General features: G+C 43.8%; 3 protein-coding genes across 6 annotated transcripts; 2 read left to right on the top strand and 1 right to left on the bottom strand.

The window, feature by feature from the left end:
- The first annotated feature begins 831 nt into the window (after nucleotides 1–831).
- LOC139403614 (hydroxy-delta-5-steroid dehydrogenase, 3 beta- and steroid delta-isomerase 1) lies at nucleotides 832–2,356 on the top strand. The gene is made up of 3 exons (XM_071146969.1): nucleotides 832–1,002; nucleotides 1,117–1,281; nucleotides 1,431–2,356. Exons 1-3 carry the CDS (start codon nucleotides 852–854, stop codon nucleotides 2,237–2,239), a joined length of 1,125 nt encoding a protein of 374 aa, XP_071003070.1. The 5' UTR covers nucleotides 832–851; the 3' UTR covers nucleotides 2,240–2,356.
- A 405-nt stretch (nucleotides 2,357–2,761) lies between these two features.
- On the top strand, nucleotides 2,762–7,847 carry LOC139403519 (phospholipase A1 member A). The gene is made up of 11 exons (XM_071146956.1): nucleotides 2,762–3,232; nucleotides 3,440–3,650; nucleotides 3,786–3,963; nucleotides 4,055–4,163; nucleotides 4,618–4,719; nucleotides 4,888–4,980; nucleotides 5,217–5,372; nucleotides 5,813–5,902; nucleotides 6,075–6,183; nucleotides 6,338–6,493; nucleotides 6,605–7,847. The coding sequence occupies exons 1-11, from the start codon at nucleotides 3,163–3,165 to the stop codon at nucleotides 6,693–6,695; spliced, it is 1,365 nt and encodes a 454-aa protein (XP_071003057.1). The 5' UTR covers nucleotides 2,762–3,162; the 3' UTR covers nucleotides 6,696–7,847.
- On the bottom strand, nucleotides 7,375–18,819 carry LOC139403535 (popeye domain-containing 2-like). 4 transcript variants are annotated; one of them, XM_071146964.1, is made up of 5 exons: nucleotides 17,912–18,819; nucleotides 17,094–17,580; nucleotides 15,851–15,959; nucleotides 15,134–15,742; nucleotides 7,375–8,257 (listed from the first exon to the last, which is right to left on the bottom strand). In XM_071146964.1, exons 2-4 carry the CDS (start codon nucleotides 17,462–17,464, stop codon nucleotides 15,182–15,184), a joined length of 1,041 nt encoding a protein of 346 aa, XP_071003065.1. In that variant the 5' UTR covers nucleotides 17,465–17,580; nucleotides 17,912–18,819; the 3' UTR covers nucleotides 7,375–8,257; nucleotides 15,134–15,181. The 4 variants fall into 4 exon arrangements, with proteins under 4 accessions (XP_071003065.1, XP_071003064.1, XP_071003059.1 ...); XM_071146963.1 differs by having other exon boundaries at nucleotides 17,983–18,819; XM_071146958.1 differs by having other exon boundaries at nucleotides 17,094–18,819.
- Between the last annotated feature and the right edge of the window lie 72 nt (nucleotides 18,820–18,891).

The following is an 18,891-nucleotide window of genomic DNA, read 5'->3' as shown; positions in this document are numbered from 1 at the left end:
TGTTTCAGCTGTGGCCTTGGCACAGTGACATTATCCTTCTTCCTCCAGATAAGACAGCAGAGAGGGAGGCCCTAATACCAGACCAAGGTCTACTAACACGTCTGTTATCACAGGGAGATGGAGAGCTTATGAAACTGGAAACAAACTCAATAGACACCTAAACCATCTTTTTAAAACCATCCCATAACAGACATGTCCAGTGTGTTACTCTAGAATCTTCAGCTGTTCAAAATGTCACAAAACCACCTGCAATCACATACATTTGGCAGTTTATGAGAGGATAAAACTACTTCAACACATGCTACTTAGACCAAACTGATCCTAATGCAGATCCGGATTAGGTTTCAAATCTGGAATAAATGACACAGGGTGAATATATAGATGTTTTATAGTGCATGTAGAGAATCAGTGGCCAAGCCTGTCAAAATAAACCAGCCAGAGCCACTAAATCTGATGACAAAAACTAATTGTTAGTCAGACGTCGCCTTGACATTCAAGTCTTCTGTTTTCCATGGCTGGTCTGTGACCTGTAGCCTTGGCAGCCGTCCTTGGCAGATACTGGGAACTAAAACATCCCTGTCCTCCCTCCCTCTCTTGCGTATGCCTGCCTGTAGACCTTGCCTCACTTCTCACCCCAGAGTGGCAGTTACCGGCACTTCTAGCACATTCCCTCAGGCTAGAAAAAGGGAGTTTTCAGAGAGGGGAGAGGGGTGTTAAGTTAGTGTCTGTCATGCCCTCGGGATAGCAGAGGGGTTTTAGGACGGGACAAAGTCCGGAGCATTGGTCATTCCCAGTGCTTAGGAAAGGGAGTTTTCTGAAAGGGGTAGTAGTTTCAGATTTTGGACTGGGCCATGTCTCTGCAAGGTGATGTGTGTGTGGTGACAGGAGCCTGTGGGTTCCTGGGAGAGAGGCTGGTACGGCTGCTGCTGGAGGAAGACAAGCTCACAGAGATTCGTATGCTGGACATAAATGTCCGACCACAACTCATACAGTGTCTGGAAGGTAAATACTATACCAGCTCTCCTTTTTTTCTCTCTCACTACTAGGGTTAGTGTAAATATTGATATTTTACAACTTTTCTTTGGTTTGTTTCTTCTCTGATTGGTTTGTTGTCAGAGATCAGAGGGGACACGCTGGTAAGTGTATTTGAGGGGGACATTAGTGATAGTGAGCTGCTGAGGAGAGCGTGCAAGGGAGCATCGCTGGTCTTCCACACTGCGTCCCTCATTGACGTCACCGGGAAGGTGTTATACAGTGAGCTTCACAGGGTCAACGTCAAAGGTATGATCAGATTTTTACTGAAGCTTTGGGTTGGGATTGGCAGCAGACCTGTGTGAAATACACATGCCCAATACTTTCAAATACTTGAGCTCCTCTTGAAAACAGAATTGACCCTGCTGATGTACTCATTCATCTGACATCTTTCTCAGGAACCCAGCTCCTTCTGGAGACGTGCGTCCAGGAGAATGTGGTGTCCTTCATCTACACCAGCAGCATCGAGGTCGCCGGCCCCAACGCCAACGGAGACCCCATCATCAACGGTGATGAGAACACACCCTACACATGCTCCCTAAAGTTCCCCTACAGCAAGACCAAGAAGGAGGCCGAGCAGGTCACCCTGCAAGCCCAGGGTGAGGTGCTCCAGAATGGGGGCCGGCTGGCCACCTGCGCCCTCCGACCCATGTACATCTATGGAGAGGGCTGCCGTTTCCTGCTGGGCCATATGGGAGACGGGATTCGGAACGGGGATATGTTGTACCGGACCTCCCGCCCGGAGGCCCAGGTGAACCCTGTATACGTGGGGAATGCGGCCCTGGCCCACCTCCAGGCCGCCCGTGCCCTGCGAGACCCCCAGCGGAGAGCCGCCATCGGAGGGAACTTCTACTACATCTCAGATGACACGCCGCCTGTCAGCTACTCTGACTTCAACCATGCTGTGTTGTCGCCGCTGGGCTTCAGCATCCAGGAGAAGCCTATCCTGCCCATCCCAGTCCTCTACCTCCTCTGTTTCCTCATGGAGATGCTGCAGATACTGCTCTGCCCCTTCAAGCGCTTCACACCGCCCATAAACCGGCAGCTCCTCACCATGCTGAACACGCCCTTCAGCTTTTCCTATCAGAGGGCTCAGAGGGACATGGGGTACGCTCCACGGTACAGCTGGGAGGAGGCACGCAAGCGGACCATGGATTGGGTGGCTTCCCAGTTACCCAAGGAGAGAGAGAGAATAAAGGTTAAATAATTGCCCCACGATCTGCTAATAACACATAACATATAGCTCACCATCCCCAGTCCAAGTGTCTAATCCTCATTACTGCACTCTGTAAAAGTTGATATTAAAGTTGTGTGAAAACCAATCTCTGAACATGTTCTTTCCCGGTCTGTTCTCACTTATGACCACTCAGCCTGACCCATTTGATTTCATCAGAAATAGATGGAGACTGACACTGTATTCTCAATCCCAGACACAATAGGCCTACATGTCCTTGACCTTGTTCTCCAGAGAGGAGTATTATTTTCTTAAATAAAAGCTGAACTACTACAGTCTGATTAGAGTTGCAGGTCCATCTATATAGTCACATGGATGAGTATAAGGGTAGAGTAATCTGAATCCAAAACTGAAATGAACTCACCATGAGACACAGTGAGAATGTCACCCTCAGACAGCCAGAGTTTAGTATTAAAACAAACAGGTATTGATCACCAGTGAGGTAATGGATTCACAACCCCCCATATAGACTAAGCACTGGGTCCTAAACAACACACTGGCGAACGACTGGAGCAGGAGAGGTATTTGGGTAAGTTTTCATAAGGCTAGTTTACTGTACCAGCTGAGCTTTGCGAGAAAGCAGGGAAGGAAATTCTCCCAACCCCCCATCTCTGTTACTGTGTAACTAACTATTTCAATGCCAGGCATTGTGAAATAACGTTGTGTTCAACTTCATTCTCTTAAGTAGATTCCTGCCCTTTTGTGGCCACTGTTGACCAGTAGAGGGTTGAATGACATTTCTAGAACCAAAGTGAATTATTGCATAGCTACAAGGACTGCTGAGAGGGAAAAGACAGTTTCCAAAGCTAAGGATCCGAGGCACAGTTCACTAACACATTTCACCAACCTATCTGGTAAAGCCAAGTTACCATTCTTGATACTCTTCTTTCAAGACAATGGGCTGGAAACTGAAAACAGTGCAAACTATTCTCAGTATTCTAGCCTTCTACATTATATTTGCAGTCGGTAAGTACAACTCATCTCTACTGCAGAAGCTTCTTCCTAATACTATTAAATTAATATACTAACCTTCCTCTAAGCATATTTATTATAGCATATGCCATGTCACTGTAGATGTAAAGAAGATTTTATTTTGTGCAAATGGTGCATTTGTTGTTGTTGTTGGTGTTGTTCTCCAGGTTCTTTATGGACATTTCTCCTCTGAACCTGCAGGGGAAGATGAGGAGCCCAGATCAGAATGTGCTGACTTCAACAACACGACCTGGCTGGAGTACCATCAGCAGGGCAGCAAGCTACAGGTGCAGTACCTGCTCTTGACACGCAAGAATACAGACTGTGCCAGCCTCTTCGTTCAGGACTTCCTCAGCAACAACACCTACTTCAACTCCTCCCAACCCACCAAGATAATTGTCCATGGATACAGGTAAGGAATAAGGGAGGGAGGTCAAAAATTTGGCAAGGTATATCTATATTCTACACATAAAACATATAAGTTATCCCTCCCTCCCTCCCTCCCTCCCAACCTCCACCTCCCCTTTCCTCCCTCCCTCCCTCCCAGGGCTCTGGGCAGTAAGCCATCCTGGGTGAAGCAGCTGGCCCAGGCTCTGCTGCGGGTGCAGGATGCCAACGTGGTGGTGGTGGACTGGGTCTATGGGGCCTCACTCGCCTACAACATGGTGGTGGAGAACTACAAGGAGGTGGCCATCCAGATCTCTGTCCTCATCAACCAGCTCCAGGTCAGGGCCTCCTCATTTGTTTATGTTTACACTGACAGCAAATTAAGTTAAAAGTAATGAAAATAAAGGAGGTCTGATGTCTGTCCCACAGAACCATGGATGCAAACTGGAGTCATTTCACTTCATTGGGGTTAGTCTTGGGGCACATGTGTCTGGATTCGTGGGGACCCTGTTCAAGGGCAAGATAGGAAGAATTACAGGTGAGCTCCATCTGTGTCTGACCCATTAACAGTTCCACAGGGCACCTTCTGTCTGCAGAACAGGGCTCAACAGGGCCAGACAGAGACTGGTCACCACAAAGCAGGCCAGTCAATCACATACCCTCTCATCTCTGCCAATCTGACTGAATTAGGCTTTCAAAGAGAGAGATAGCTCTGGAAAACAACAACAGCTGATATTGAAAGGCAGTGAGCTGAATTTGTTACCCTTCTGAAGTCACACAATGACACAATAATACATATGACTGTCTGTCTGTACACTATCGCTGATGTTTTTGTCTCAGTAGAGGCCTTCAGCGCTGTGATATGAAGTAGTCTGAATGCTTTAGTGCAGTAGTTCACAGGCGCTCTGTGTGTGTATATTTGTGTTTGTCATCACTGTCGCTGATGCAGTACTTTATCTATCCCCCACTGACCTCTGTATCTCCTGCTGTAGGTCTGGACCCGGCTGGACCCATGTTTAAAAGAGCCGACACGTTTGACCGTCTTGACCCCTCAGATGCACTGTTTGTGGAGGCCATCCACACTGACTCCGACTGTGAGAGAATAGGCTACACACAAATAATCATTGTTATTGCAAAGAGATTTCTGCTACCATTCCATCTAGGCCTACTCTATTTCAAAAGTCTCACTGTTCACTGGAATGACAATATGACAATGTCCTGGTATCAGCCATTCGACATCAATTATCATCCTTTTCTCTCAGATTTTGGCATCTCCATCTCTGTCGGCCATGTAGACTTCTTCCTAAATGGCGGGATGGACCAGGCAGGTTGCTCGCGCTCCAGGTTTACATCAAGTAAGTACGTGTTTTTGACGCCAAAATGCTTCATTGGCAAAGAGGCCTAACCTAAGTGTGTATGAATTTCAATATAAACTTCAGACATGTCTTTCAACTTAAACAACTGTTGATGTTTTTGATTATTCCCTAACTAAACAGTAAGCACTATGTTTACTAGCCTATAGGCTATTTAGTGGTAAGCTTCTGGCTACCTGAGAATCTTCGTTTGTGATCAGTTCTTGTCTACTTTCCAGTGTATAGCTATGTGATATGTGACCACATGAGGGCGCTCCACGTCTACATAAGCGCACTGAACGGGACCTGCCCACTGACTGGCATCCCTTGTTCCAGCTATGAGGACTTCCTCAAGGGGCGCTGTTTAGGCTGCCCAGGCAGATGTCCACGAATAGGTAAGGACATCATGAACATTAAACTATTTCCCCAGATATTATACCAACCTGCTGTCTGTGAGTACGTTGGTCATACGAATGTAAATATTATAAATAGCCACCTTTTACATGTAGCCTAGAGTAGACTATGCACAAACAATTTTGATCACGTGAAACATGTTTACATGGGATATTTTGGTAATATTCAAACTTCCCAGCACACTTTCCATGTTTACTATAGTCAAGTTTCACTCGGTGAGAGATAGGGCAACTGTCTGACCTAGCTAATGTCATGTCTGGTCTGGGCACACTGGCGCTGCTGATGCAGTGACAGACTGATACAGATAAAGCAGTAAATGTACTCTGGAGGCCTTTCGTCTGTCATAACTGTGATAGGAATGGCTATTTTACATCTTACTCTCTCTGTCTTTTGTATGTGCATGTGTCCTTGTGTGTTTCAGGGTTATTGGAGAACAGTGGTTTAACAGTCTTTCCTCTTCCTCAACCAAAGAAGCTTTTCCTCCTGACAACCTCTGCACCTCCCTTCTGTGGTGAGTAGCCAACATTTACCTCTATGTAAAAACACAGACTGGCTGTCCATCAGACAATTGTTGGATGTTCATTATGCCCACTACTTTGACCCCACAGTTGAATGGTTAAATACAGCAATATCTCATGTGATGATGATCAAGTTACATCCCGTCCCCTCCTCCTCTTCCCCAGCCCATCACATCCTGGTGCAGCTGGAGGTGTTCCTCCTGGAAAAGAGTGCCGAGGTGCAGGTGATCCTGAGGACTGGGGGACATCCTGAAACAGAGCAGAGACTCAGGCTGTAGGTACAACCACTAACCCTCACTGTTAGAGACAAAAAAATGTATACACAGCATGATTCACAGCTGTTCACAGTATGATACGTAAACATGGATTATATTCTCAGTAACAGGTGTGTGTGTGTGTGTGTGCGCGTGTGCGTGTGTTTGTTTCAGACAGACAGACGGCACCATGTACAGGAGGGTGATAGCCCACCCAGTGCCACTGTGTGAGATAGACTCCATCCAGCTGAAGAACACTGGAGCGCACTTCTACAGGCAGGGAGACATCCACGTTGTGTCTGTCTGCATATCAGAATTCCCCTCTGTCGGGTATAAGTCCTTTCATCTATTTAACAGACATACTTTCACACACTTACCTACACCACACACAACATTCCTGTGCATGCATATGACACTGTAACTCATGTGTTTCTCTTTCAGAGAAGTGGAGCCATTGTGCGTGAAGAAGATAAACGTAAGGCGAGGATCTCCATGGAACCATGATTTCGTACAGTTGTGTGAGAATTACTGATGTAGTAAACACACACACATATCCTATGAACCAGCATGTTTCTTTCTCTCTAGCAACCTCCCAATAGTCTGAAACGGTGTCCTTTCCTCATCTCCTTTCCTTCATCATCAATGATGTGGAATGCTTTGATAGGTCTAAGCAGTAAGGAGGAAGCCTATCCTTATAGTTATCATTGGGAATGAAGGAAAGGAAATTAGAAGAGTTTTACTGGGACTAGCTCACGCAGAAACACACACATGCAGCTAATAGCTCCCATTGCAAACAGCTACACACAAACTTTGCCATCCTATAACCCTAGTCATATGTTACTGATGGACCACCTACAGCCAAACAGATTCCAGAACAGTTCCAAACTACTTCTTTACATTTCTTTAGTATATTCTAACAGCATTAGTATTGATGTACATAATCATTCCGACGCAGCTGAATGTTACTTTATTCAGAGCTTCTGTTGAAGCAAAACAATAAAAGGGTAACTCTGGAATGTGTGAATTTTGTCTGTACTCAAGGGCTTAACTCTCTGAGTTCTGATAAGCAAGGGTGAGAAACATATTCAGCAACAAATATGCAACTGTGATAACTGATTTTGAGTGCCTCGTGATGATAAACTTGGAGACAATATTATTTCTGACAGAGGATGAAGGAGAGAGGAGACAGACAAAAAAATGACAGGAATGCATTTTCACCAAGAGCTTTATCAAGAAACATTGGCCCCATGAAAATATATGTATATGTAGTCCCATTTTTATTTACAAAAACATAACACTCTTGTTCTATGTTAATGACTAAATAAATGTACAATGTGTGAGACATCTCACATTCACATAAACAAATGCCTGTTAAATTTGGAATCGTGTTTTGGAAAATGTGAGTATGAAGATAAATCCCTTTCTAGCATGCTGTCTGTCAAACTTTATTCTCTCAGATTATGTCTGCACAAACAAACACGATTAACGTGCCCCTAGCCTAGCCAACCCAACCACGGTTGTTAAAAAATAAAATACACATGATTGCTTTAATGTTGAATCATAGTCCTATCTAACACAATATCCACATCAAAAGGCTTTCCATCCAGATGAATGGGAGACATGTGAGTGAAATAATAAAAAGAGGTCTGTGACCTTAACTAATAAATTCAGATTTATAACATAATTCTGTCCAGTGTCCAGGGTTTCACTCTTTCCTATATTGTCACGCACAGATGACACCAGAGGAAGTGAGGTAAGGTGAGAGAGTGGGATTTGGTGTTGGGGAGGTCTGATTCCACCCAGGGCAGTGATGGTTGTGTTCCAGGGCATCTTTTTTGCAGTCGCACTGCTCATCTCAGAAGAATGCTAAATTATATTAATGTGGTTCCTGAGATGTTAAACACTTTGCCAGGTGTTGTGACATCTGATAATCTGCATAGCCTGACTGTAAAAAAAAATCTTGGAACGTGTCCACTGTTTCCAATCCGGTTGAAACCATCACAGCATAGAGGTGTCCGGTAGGGGCCAAGGGAGCTCTCCCTCTCTGGTATCACAATGGTAGACTCCCAGTGGTTTCCTCTTCTGTGGAATCAACTGAGAACACTGGTCATTGACAACTGGTCAGTCTATCATGAACTGTCAAGAAACACAAGCTGAACTGTTACTACGGCAACATACCTAATGGCAGGCAGTTCATATTCACCTTGTCCAAGTATAGAGAGTGTTTAATCTTCACCTAAATGTTATGTACACGCCTTACAGCTCAAATACAGTATAGTGTCGGGTTGCAAGATGATCTCACAACGAAAGCTCCCATTGGTCGAATTACATTGGCATAGTCTTCACATTCCTGACACTCGAACTGGTTAACAGTGAGAGATGAGGGATATATTGACCTGTGATGTGACACTTACCTGGTTTCCATCCAACCATTTAATGCGAATGAATTACTTGACGCATGAAAAAAGTCACAACCGGGCTGATGGAAATAGGAAATGCCGATACAATTTTATAAATGTCGACAGAATTTGTTCGTTTGACATGGTGGGATCTTTTTGTGTAAGTAAAATTAAATCAGTTATGTATTTCACAGCCAACTGGGCACAGACATCAGTTCAAAGTCTAGTTATGATTTACATTTGGTTGAGTTGTCAACTAACGTGAATTCAACATGAAATCAACAAAAAATATCACCATGTCATTGGATTAAGGTTAAAAATTGGGTGAAAAAAATATGAAATGTCCTCATGTTGATGACTTGATGACTTTTTGCAAATCAGATCAGTTTTCCATGTTGATTTAACCTTTTTTAAATTTAAATCACTTGGAAACAATGTTGATTCAACCATTTTTTGCCCAGTGGGAGGGTGGTTAAAGTGCACGGTGATGAGCTTGCTGCTCCTTTCCAATGAATATCGAGGGTCTTATTCTGGTGACATAATGATCATGCTTGGCTGTCATTTGACAAAAAAAATGATCTCGCTATTATCCATAATAATCTCATCATGTAAGTAGCCTGACCACACTTCATCTGCGAGCTGCTGGATAGAGCACATGTGTCAAGATCAGAGTGGGCATATTTGCTATATAACACAACAGTTTTTGTGACAAAACCATCAGCAGAGATAAAAATACAATAGAAACCCATTTCACTTGCATTTTTTTTTATTTAATACGCACAGCCTTTTATCCACAATAAGTTTCTTTGATGGAAACATCTCTGGTGGGAGAATCTTTTATGCAGATTTTAGGATATTCGCATGAAAATCTGTCGCCAATTGGATGGAAACCTAGCTAATGATAGTGGAGTGATGGGCTGTTCTCTAAGCGTGTCTGGTCTCTGCTTTCACATGATCCACATCCCTCTCCCCTCTTTCATACCTCACCCCTCTCGGAACCTCACCCCTCTGCTTGCCGTAGCCACTGGCTAACTGACCATAGACTGTACATGAAGGTCAGCAGCTATTACAATGACAGCAGAGCCAGAGCCCTCCACCCTCTACCCAGCAACTATCCTGGAATCCAACCCCCCTCTCCGCCCGAAACACGATCTGACCCGCGATTGGGTCAGGGAGGATTTTGGGATAGCTAGGGAGGGGGCAGTGGGTAGGCACGTGGATTAAGTGCATGGCACTGGATCTCTGGCTGCCAGGATATCCCAAAAGTTTCCAGCAGGCTCTAATCCTTGTCAGACAAAAACACACAGCTGACTGCCAGCATCACACCCCCACCCTGCTGTCTCCCCTTCCTGTTCCAAACTACAAACCTCCAACATACATACAGATGGTACCCCATCTGTTTGAACCAACATAAGCTATCAGGGTCACTGTGAGGTAAACGGCTTTGTAAACGGTTTCATAAACTGTAGCACAAAAGTATCTTTCCTCTGGCCTGAATCCAGGCAGAAAAGGGCAGTCTAACCTAGGTAAACGAACACAATCCAAACACACACACTCTCCACCCATCCTCAGCAGGACGTTAGCTACTAAGAGGGCAGGCCACACACTGGGAGAGGAGTGAGGGAGAAGCTGCAATATACACTCCCCTACATATTTATTTGGACAGTGAAGCTCAAACTTTAAATTTGGCTCTATATTCAGCATTTTGGATTTGAGATCAAATGTTTTCTACAGTGCATTCGGAAAGTATTCAGATCCCTTGATGTTTTCCACATTTTGTAACGTTACAGCCTTATTCTAAAATGAATTACATTGTTTTTTCCCCCTCATCAATCTACACACAATACCCCATTATGACGACAAAAAAAAAAGACTGTTTGATTTTTTTTGGGCAAATGTATTAATAATAAAAACTGAAATAATACATTTACATAAGTATTCAGACCTAATGGGTTGAGTTTTGCTCTGACAACTGTGGGAATTATATAGACAGGTGTGTGGCTTTCCAAATCATGTCCAATCAATTTAATTTACCTCAGGTGGACTCCAGGTAGAAACATAAAGGATGATCAATGGTGGCCTGCCAAGTGGCGCAACAGTCTAAGGCGTTATTACAGACCCGGGTTCGATACCGACCTGTGACGCAACCGGGAGAATGGAAACCGGCTCTAACCAGAATGGAAAGAGGAGTGGGAGGCCCCGGTGCACAACTGAGCAAGAGGACAAGTACATTAGAGTGTCTAGTTTGCTGCCTAGAAGGCCAGCATCCCGGAGTCGCCTCTTCACCGTTGACATTGAGACTGGTGTTTTGCGGGTACTATTTAATGAAGCTACCAGTTGAGGACTTGTGAGGTGTCTGTTTCTCAAACTAGACACTCTAATGTACTTGTCCACTTGCTCAGTTGTGCACCTGAGCCTCCCACTCCTCTTTCTATTCTGGTTAGGGCCAGTTTGCGCTGTTCTGTGAAGGGAGGAGTACATAGCGTTGTACGAGATATTCAGTTTCTTAGCAACTTCTCGCATAGAATAGCTTTAATTTTGAGCCTGTAATCAAATCCACAAATGCTGACATGCTGACCAGCCCGGACACGTCGCGTGAGCGAGCGTCGCAAAATAAATTTAGAAATCCATGTTATTCAATTATTGCACCCACACTGCTCGCAGACGAACGTCTGCATTGCCAAGGGCTAAAATAGAGCTCATTCCTATTTCTGACGCAGATCGCGCTGCAAGTCCTGCCTCTCCCATCTACTCATTGGTTTATAGAAGCAGGTACCTGCGTGCCATCTCCTCATTGGTTATACCCACGTGGGTGATTGAAAGACTAACTGTTTTGCCGGTAGTCGTGGTAATACAATGAAAGTTTAGATGCGATCACCATATAAATTAAACAATGAAAAAGCCTGGAAGGACGAGAGATGACTAGAAACGATTCGGTTGGCCATTTTATGTGTGGATTAATTGTCGGAGTAGAGGTCCTTGTGCATTTCAGGTAAAATAACAACTCAATGTTTATATCCCAGGACAAATTAGCTACCAACAGCAAGTTAGCTAAATAGGACAAATTAACGTTAGCTAGCAAGTGCAAGCTAACTAGCTAAATTGCCATAGATGTTTAATGCTTTTCGCCTTGTCCCCAAATTAATATCAGAGTTTGTTTTGATATTTTAACCTGCGTTTCATGATCGCGTTTGGTGTGGAGGGGGCTAAATACATTTATGCACGATGGCGCACGCACGCAGCCGGCTTGGGTTCCGTGTGACGCTCCAGATACTCAACTAGTCTATAGAAGGCCAACATGTGCTAACATATACATGTGCTAACATATTTGCAAAAGGGCTTTCTAATGATCAATTAGCCATTTAAAATGATAAACTTGGATTAGCTAACACAACGTGCCATTGGAACACAGGAGTGATGGTTGCTGATAATGGACCTCTGTACGCCTATGTAGATATTCCATTCAAAATCAGCCATTTCCAGCTACAATAGTCATTTACAACATTACCAATGTCTACACTGTATTTCTGATCAATTTGATGTTATTTTAAATGGACAAAGAAATAGGACATTTCTAAGTGAACGGTAGTGTATGTAAATAAGGTATTTCTGTTTTTTTTATTTTATATAAATTTGCAGACATTTCTAAAAACCTGTTTTCACTTTGTCATTATGGGGTATTGTGTGTAGATTGATGAGGAAAAACTATTATTTTATCAATTTTATAATAAGCCTGTAATGTAATAAAATGTGGAAAAAGTCAATTGGTATGAATAGTTTCATAATGCACTGTATGAGGAGGCAGTACAGAATGTCACCATTTATTGGAGGGTATTTTCATATGTATCTGTTTTACCGTTTAGAAATTACAGCACTTTATGAATCTGTCCCCCCCATTTGAAGGTGTCATAAGTATTTGGACAAATTCACTTATAGTGTATTAAATTTAGTCAAAAGTTTGGTATTTGGTTCATATTCTGAGCACACAATGACTACATCAAGCTTGTGTCTCTACAAACTTGGATGCATTTGCAGTTTGTTTTGGTTGTGCCCGGATTATGTTGTGCCCAATAGCAATGAATGGTAATAATGTATTTTGTCACTTTTATTGTAGCAAAACATGCTAACCTCTCACGGTTACCAATAACAGGGTCAGTTAGCATTTTGGGGGATTATATAGATTGTTTTCAGCCATCTACACACAATAGCCCATAATAACAAAGTGAAAACAGGTTTTTAGAAATGTTTGAAGAAAATGTATTGAAAATGAAATACAGAAATATCTTATTTACGTACGTATGCACACCCCTTTGCTATAACGCTCCAAATTGAGCTCAGGTGCATCAAATTTCCTTTGATCATCCTTGAGATGTCGCTTCAACTTGATTGGAGTCCACTTGTGGCCAATTCAATTGTTTGGACAAGATTTAGAAAGAAACACACCTGTCTATATAAGGTCCCACAGTTGATAGTGCATGTCAGAACAGAAACTATACCATGAAGTACAATGTCTGTACCTCTCCGAGAGAATTGTGATGAGGCATAAATCTGGGGAAGAATATAAAACCATTTCTAGAGTCCTGAAAGGTTCCAAGAGCCCAGTGGTCTCCTTAATAGGGAAATTTAACAACATAAAAATGGAACTATCCAGTCTCTGGTTTGAGTTGGCCGTACGACCAAACTGAGCATCTGGGCAAGAAGTACCTTGCTCCTTGGATGAGATGGGAGAATCTGCCAGAAGGACAACAGTCTCTACAGAAATCTGGGCTTTACAGGAGTGGACAGATGGAAGCCACTCCTTAGAAAAAGGCATGTGAAAGCCTCGGAGCATAAGGCAAAAGTTTCTGTGGTCTGATGAGACAACTGAACTATTTGGCCTGAATGCAAAGCGCTATGTTTGGAGAAAACCAAGCACAGTTCATCACCCGTCTAACACCATCCCTACCGTGAAGCATTGTGGTGGTAGCATCATGCGATGGGGATGATTTTCAGCAGCAGGAACTGGGACACTGGTAAGGATAGAGCAATGAATGGAGGCAAATATAGGCAAATTCTTGATGAGAACCTGCTTCAGAATGCAAATAACAGACTGGGGCAAGGATTTACCTTCCAACAGGACAAGGACCCCAAGTTTACAGCCCAAGCAATGCTGGAATGGCTTCAGAACAAGAATGTGAAAGTCCTTGAGTGGCCCAGCCAAAGCTCAGACTTAAATCCCATTGAAAATCTATGGAAAGACTAAGATTGCTGTTCAGCGCCACTCCCCAACTATTTTAAGAGCTTGAGAAAATCTGCAAGGAAGAATGGGAGAAAATCTCAAAATCAAGATGTGGAAAGCTGATAGACACCCAAGACAACTCAAAGCTGTAATCGCCGCCAAAGGTGCTTCTACAAAGTATTGACTCAGGGGTGTGAATGCATATGTAAATAAGATATTTCTGTCATTAATTTTCAATATATTTTCAATACATTTCTTAAAACATGTTTTCACTTTGTCATTATGAGGCATTGTGTATAGATGGGTAAGGGGAAAAAATCTAACCCATTTTGAATTCAGGCTGTAACAAAATGTGGAACAAATCAAGGGGTATGAATACTTTCTGAATGCACTATTTGCCACTAATTCCTTTATGATTATCCGTAATCATGGTAGCATCCACATTAATGTAGAGGTGTTCAGAAACATATTCTATTCTTATTTACACTAAAAGTGACTCAAATTACAACATTATTTACCATTAATTTTTAATGGGCACAACATAATCCAAAAACACAACCAAAACAAATTGAAAATGCAGCCAACAAGTTTGTAGGGTCATGAGCTGATGTAGTCATTGTGTGCTAGGAATATGGGACCAAATGTAATACACTATAAGTGGATTTGTCCAAATACGTGTGACACCTACGAATGGGGGGACTAGAAACATAAAGTACTTTCATTTCTAAACGATAAAACAGATATGTATGAAAATAGCCTCAAATAAAAGGTGACATTCTGTACTGTCACCTCATAAAACATTTGATCTCAAATCCAAAATGCTGGAGTATAGAGCCAAATTAAAAGTTTGCGCTTCACTGTCCAAATAAATACGTAGGGGAGTGTACATGTAAAGAATTAGAACAGCTAAAGTTTTGGGGGTGGAGAGTTTGAGGCTTCAGATCTACATTGAGATGGAGTGAAGGTAAACTTTAGAAACAAGAGACAGAGGCCTTTGGGGTTGGGTGGGTACTCAAGAGGCGAGGTGTCCCAGTTCTGCCAACTCTTTGATCAATCCAATGTTCTTCCTCTCAGGCTCATTAATTTTTACCAAAAAATGTATCGATTTTACTAACTCACTCTCTAAACTTTCATATAATTTTAGAAGGCGAAAGAGCAAGCAGTGCATAGCCTCTGTATAAGATAGATTGAATATGTCAGATAAAAAACAGAAAATCATTGCAAAGTTGAAATGAGGTTCTTTACCACATGGCATGGCCAGTTCAAAGCTGGATTAGTGAGTGGACACAGCAAGTAAAACACACACGCAACCCCTGCCCAGCCCACCCTCTCACTGCACACAGGTGTACTTACATGTATCTTAAGTAGTGGCCCAGTGTGTTAGCTCCAGCAACCTGCCATCTACCTCAAATAATCCCTCTCACTCCCATAATCCATTAAGGACCCGGTCATATCCGCAAAGTCTTCCAGGACCAGGCTGGTAGAGTCCTCACCAGATGGCATCTCCATGTCTGAGGGCTGGCGCTGGGATGGTTGGCAGGGGGTTGGCCGAGATGGGGTGGGGGTCTTCTCTCGGATCTGCAGCCGGGGGGTGGGGGGTGTTGGAGGCTCTGACCTCTGGTAGGCTGGAACCGGGTCCACATCTTCCACTGCTGCTTCCTGCTGCTCCACTGGGGCTACCTGGTCCCTGGCACTCCCACTACCACTGCCGCTATAGACCTCACCCTCGCTGCCCAGGGAGGAGGGGGCCAGGACGTGGTAGAGGCTGGGCAAGCGGATGTCGAGGCGCACGCCGCTCTTTGCGAAGAGCTTGTCGTTGAGTGAGTAGAGCTTGTCGGCGATGTCGCTGCCCAGCATGATGGAGAAGAGGCGGGCAATGTAGCGCTCCTTGGACAGAAGCATGTAAAGGCGGCACCGACGCCATGAGATGTAGCGGCAGTCCGTCTCCGCTGTCAGGGTCACCTGAGGTTCAGGGTGATAGATGGTCAGGGGTGAGAGTGAAGGGAAAGGCTGAATGTTCATAAATCAATTAATGACTGGATGAATGAATAGCGAGCATTTGTCCAGTACCTGAAAGTTCCCCTCTTCGTTGGGTCGGAGAGACTCCCACTCAGGAGAGTCCAGGAACTTGTGGGGGAAGATGTAATGGAGGAATTGTCCATCCAGAGACACACGGATCCTACCAAGGAGAGCAGGAAAGGACAAGGTTAGTAAGAGAGAAGGAGAAGGGAGAAAGCATGGATAGGTGATGATGAGAGAAGTGAGAGAGGGAGAAGATACACATAACTAGACTTGATCCAAAACCTTGAAACAAGTTAACATGAATATCTCTGTCCTTAACCTCAAAACTCAAGGGAAGTGATCCAAGAGAGAAAAACATATATTCTTGGTTTACAAGTCACAGACATTCCCTCAGTGCTCTTTCAGGTATGACTTCATGTTTATGGCATTCATTTGAAGTCAGTGAAACCTGGAATTGTTAGTCATAAAAATGGCATAAACAGACGTCATCTTATAACAACAAATGTTATTTGCGAACAATAGTTAGCTATCCCGGTGTATGAACATTTAATTTTAGAGGTCGTATAGGAGTTCAACCTCAGGAGAGCACCAAATATAAAGCTATCACAACAACTTAGCAGCAGCCACCAGACCTGGGTGAAATACATTATATTGTTTAAATGACTTGAACAGCGCTTCATTTAATTTGCCTGGTACAATGGAACCAATGGTTTAGTCCCAAATTAGCTAAATCAGGTACACCTCAAATACTTGAAAGTAAAGTATTTGACCCAGCTCTGGCACCCTGCCACTAAGGGGAGCAAGTACACTACAGTGAGTCAGTGACACAAATACTCTGTATTTTACAAACGTCTGGGGATGGGATAATATAACCACACCTTCCCAAACCCAACATACACACATTAAATTCAATCTTAGCCAACAAGCAACGGAGTCACTCCTTAGGACACATGACCTCTTGAAAGTGTTCCATGTTTAATTATATCGTTGGTAAGTAATATCCCTCTCTAAGGTTTCCATGAGCCCTAGTTTGGGTCATTGTTGTTGTTTGACAGACAGATCAAGAGATAAAGCACTATGCGGGGAATAGAACACTAACCACACTCAGAACATTAACTAGGAACACTCACAACAACATGACAATTGCAATCTGACATCAGCAATTTAACTCCAACTACAATTTACTGTTACTCCAGCAACTTAACTAAAACAAGACTCCAGGCTTTTCCCATATCTACAGTAGCATACTACCAAGAATGAACACTGGAATGTACACCTTTCCCTCACTCACCTCCCAGACAGCAGAAAGGAGAGCTGGTCGATGGGCGTCTTGCCCTCCACCGCATACGTCTCCTCTACCCCTAGTGCTAGCACTTTGTTCTCACAGGCCCCCACAATATCTTTGAACACCTGTACGGGAACGTCCAGGGGCTGGTAGACGGCTGAGTAGAGGGCCAACAGCTCCTCGCTGGCCAGGCCATCCTGTTGCAGCCTGTATACGAGGTGGCAGATCTGGAGCACACAGGCCACCAGCAGTAGCAAGTTCCAGGTGAACACATCCACCCCACACATGGTCATCCAGCCCCACAGGGCCAGGCAGGTGAAGGCAATCGTCAGGAAACCAAATATGAACAGGCAGCCATAGGCGCCGCTGCCTCCCATGTACCCAAGAAACAAGACGGTGTTGCCCAGGTGGTAGAAGGCCCCCTCAGTGTTGTTGGTCCAGCCATCGCATGGTGGATGGCCGTAGAGAACCGCCTCCAACAGGGTAGAGTTGTCTGCACACATGGTAAGGGATGCTGTTATTCCAAACCAAACATCTGGTTGTTCAATAAGTTTAAAAAATGTGTTATATTCCAAAGTTTACAAAAGATACCAGAGGTCAAAGCTGGTAGAAAAAGGTTGTCCTCCACTAAATCTTGAAGTTTTTGTTGCTTTATCAGTGAGACTGAACAATTGTCACTGGAGTTGGTCTATTTCGCAAAAGTTCAGTCAAAACTGAGAAAACGTTGAAAAAAATGTGTTCCCTTTTTCCTTACATACAGCTGGAGTACACAATGTGTCTTTATTCGGTTATTACACCAAACACAATTGGAATGGATTTCTCACATTGTGCGTCTCTCCCTCCCTCTCGTCCCTTCAATGATTTGTCCGTCTATAGATTTTCTATTTCTCCTCACCCATTTGTTTGCTCTGGAGTGCTCACAGTTGGCAGCAGAGGGAGAGAGAGAGGAGAGAGTCCCCTAGAAAGATAACCATGTTTGGAATTGAAACCCAAGGAGTACAGCCACAGACAGAAAGCAGACCAGCTACTTAACATAACACTGCTGGAGAGAGGGAGGAGTGAGATGTGACAGAGTTTATTAGTCACATGTGCAGAGCAGCAGATGTAATTGCAGGGTACAGTGAACACTTTATGCTCAGGACTCTCCTGGGTGCATATAGAGCGGCTCTGGTCATGCCTCCAGGTAAGTCACACCAAGAAGAACTCTCCGTTCGGCCAGACCTAAACAATGTTTTCACCAGAATCACTATTTGCCCCTAAACCTCACTGGGCTAGAGGGGCTCTGTTGGGTACATATTTAGAGATTCTGAAATAGGTAGAATTACAGAGTAGATCAGGTTTACATAATGAACCCCCTTCCCCCATAGTTGACAACCATGCCCAGTCAGAGGACTAGTCCAAGTGTCACTGGAATAGGGGTCGGGTGAAGTGAGTGGCTTTGATCATACCCCTTGGGATATCGAGACACAAAAAGTTGTCAGACTAGAACATGCCTTCACACCACATAAGATGCATCCATTTGCTCTGACCTCTGCTGTTAAAAAATAATACATTCAAAGGTAAAGAATATTCCAGAGTGGACTTTTCCTTTATTTAAATATATGGCTTTTGGAATCCAGCACCCCAATACTTTCTACCACAAACATTTGAGCAATCCAATTCCTTTTAAGAATTCAGATGTGCCAAGTTTTGGCTGGAGCAGAAGTTATTATAAGCCAAAGTGCATACCAGAGCAGTTGTCACCAGTCGTCAGAACAGCAAAGGACCGTCATACCAGGACGTTTTTGCAGGGTGACAGGAAGTA

The sequence above is a fragment of the Oncorhynchus clarkii genome, chromosome 3 (genome assembly GCF_045791955.1).
Source record: "Oncorhynchus clarkii lewisi isolate Uvic-CL-2024 chromosome 3, UVic_Ocla_1.0, whole genome shotgun sequence".
In the NCBI taxonomy this organism is placed as follows: Eukaryota; Metazoa; Chordata; class Actinopteri; order Salmoniformes; family Salmonidae; genus Oncorhynchus; species Oncorhynchus clarkii.
Note: the sequence above shows the minus strand (reverse complement) of the source record. Positions and strands in the feature narration are given on the sequence as shown.